This window comes from Dendrobium catenatum, unplaced genomic scaffold, assembly GCF_001605985.2.
Source record: "Dendrobium catenatum unplaced genomic scaffold, ASM160598v2 fragScaff_scaffold_104, whole genome shotgun sequence".
NCBI classification, from domain to species: domain Eukaryota; kingdom Viridiplantae; phylum Streptophyta; class Magnoliopsida; order Asparagales; family Orchidaceae; genus Dendrobium; species Dendrobium catenatum.
In genome coordinates, this window is record NW_021318566.1 from 26,911 (window position 1) to 28,408 (window position 1,498).

A 1,498-nucleotide genomic window follows, 5' to 3' on the forward strand; every position below is an offset into this window, starting at 1 on the left:
AAATGCTTTCATTTCAAATTTATTATTTTTTTTCAATTTTTTTTTAATTCAAATTGCATAGAAACTTATTGTAAATTAAATAAATATAATTAAATACAAATTAAGATTCAGTGGCCTTTCTTCTAGATGTAAAGAAGGAAGACTTTTAACAATTTTTATTTAAAAAAGAACGTTTAAAATAATTTTCTAATTTTTTTTATACTCATAATTTGCTTGTCCAAATATATTCACATCATTTTTAGTCAAAATAGATTAATAAAATCTCAATGTATTTAGGAAAATTATGAAACGCATTATATTTTTAAAAATAATGATTTAATTTATATTAATTTTATTTTGTTACATTAAATTGCGCGAATTTTTAGCATCCGATGGGAAATAAAATGCGAGTATATATAGATGTAGCGGGAGCCGCCCTGGCACTTTCGAAGTGTTTTCCCTTGGACCTCGTTGAGCGACAGTACGAAGTACCAGCTCGGAGGTGCGTGAGAGGGCCGACGAGTATGACTAAGCATTGTCCGACGAAGCTTGCCTACTTCGATGACATGCAGGCGCTCCAGTACCCCGCGATCTTTATCGCCTTCGAGCAGGTTTCAATCCGCTCTTGCCCCAACCTTTTGGCGCATTCATTTGAGGAAAACCCTAATTTATTCATTTCATGCTACTGGAATCCTATGTTTCGTAACTGTAGGTGGATGGCCGATTGGCGATGATCCTTGATTCCACCATTTTCCATCCTCAGGGTGGTGGGCAGCCGGCTGACAAAGGAGTCATTTACAGTTCTGGCTTTAGGTTCGTGGTGGAGGATGTCAGGTCCAACGATGGGGTGGTGAGAAATCTTGAATAATTATAAGAATATCATCTTTAATATGAACTTAGCAAGAGCCTATTATTATTTATTAGCATCTGTTTCTCTTATATTTTTGATCGCAATCGTAGAAAATAATAACCACTTTAGCAGTAACATGATCCGTGGAGTTATTTAGAACCAGAGTTTTAACAGATAAATCTGTTATAAAAATTTAAAGCTATCATGACCCGCAAGACCGGCTAATCCAATTCTAAACTATCCTTTACAATCATTAACCCTGGCATTATATATGTGATTAAAACTCCTAAAACAAAGCAGAATGACAAGCATGTTGGAGTGAGGTTCTCAAAATTTCATGCTATGCTTAAACCATATTACTCTCAATTGGAATCAACATTGATCTTTTTGACTTGATCTTCACATAAAATCAATTCATAGAGGGAGATTCTGATTGGGTATCATATTTTAGTTTCCAATATGATAAAATTTCACCAAAGATTTCATGTTGTATGTGCTTGTGCTCGACAAATGACTTCCTGTTTATGTGTGAAGATTAAGATTAGCGTTACAATATTTAAATATAAAAATATAAAAATTCAATTTGGCATAGCTGTTTGTATAGATGACAAGTTGGGTTTGTAGCCAATTGCTAGTCAAGGATTTTGGTGAAGTTTTAGATTAGGGCAA

General features: G+C 33.8%; 1 protein-coding gene across 1 annotated transcript in view; it reads left to right on the plus strand.

The window, feature by feature from the left end:
• The first annotated feature begins 392 nt into the window (after positions 1 to 392).
• The window catches only part of LOC110104394 (alanine--tRNA ligase), a 25,116-nt gene continuing 24,010 nt past the window's right edge, over positions 393 to 1,498 (plus strand). Inside the window, exons 1-2 of the mRNA XM_020833474.2 lie at positions 393 to 590; positions 692 to 829. Coding sequence (XP_020689133.1) covers positions 504 to 590; positions 692 to 829 — 225 coding nt within the window. The 5' untranslated portion in view covers positions 393 to 503. The remainder of the gene's footprint in view (positions 591 to 691; positions 830 to 1,498) is intronic.